At 75.9% G+C, this 435-nt stretch overlaps 1 protein-coding gene across 1 annotated transcript in view; it reads right to left on the bottom strand.

Annotated features, from left to right (window-relative positions):
• The window catches only part of LOC104834893 (neurexin-2-like), a 33,002-nt gene that overhangs the window by 15,895 nt on the left and 16,672 nt on the right, over positions 1 to 435 (bottom strand). The window contains exon 6 of the mRNA XM_010572558.1: positions 20 to 403. Within this exon, the coding sequence (XP_010570860.1) occupies positions 20 to 403 (384 nt within the window). The remainder of the gene's footprint in view (positions 1 to 19; positions 404 to 435) is intronic.

Here is a 435-nt window from a genome sequence, read left to right as displayed (position 1 = left end):
GGGGGGGGCTGCCACCCACCCGTCTCGCAGCGGGGTCCCAGGTAGCCGGTGCCGAGGCAGTCGCAGATGAAGCGGTTCCAGCCCTCGCGGCAGAGCCCCCCGTTGCGGCAGGGCCCGCTGGCGCAGTGCCGGGGGGGTTCGCGGGCGCAGAAGGGGGTGACCCCCGGGGCGGCCTGAGCCTCCGCCAGCCGTCGCACGTCGCGGCTGCGGCCGTCGACGAAGAGGTCGCGGACGCAGCCCACGTAGCCGTAGCGCAGAAAGGCCGTCCAGAGCTCGGGGGGCAGCGGGGGGCCCGGCCGCCCCTCGGGGAGCCCCCCCAGGTAAAGCTCCGAGTCCAGGTCCAGCACCTCGCTCTCGCCGCTCGCCAAGAAGGGGGTGCTGCGGCTGTTCACCGACACCGAGCCTGGGGGGGGACACGACGGGGGGGGTGGCGTC

The sequence above is a fragment of the Haliaeetus leucocephalus genome, unplaced genomic scaffold (genome assembly GCF_000737465.1).
Source record: "Haliaeetus leucocephalus isolate CR32 unplaced genomic scaffold, Haliaeetus_leucocephalus-4.0 Scaffold343, whole genome shotgun sequence".
In the NCBI taxonomy this organism is placed as follows: domain Eukaryota; kingdom Metazoa; phylum Chordata; class Aves; order Accipitriformes; family Accipitridae; genus Haliaeetus; species Haliaeetus leucocephalus.
The sequence above is the reverse complement of the archived record's forward strand: the minus strand, read 5'-3'. Positions and strand labels throughout refer to the sequence as shown.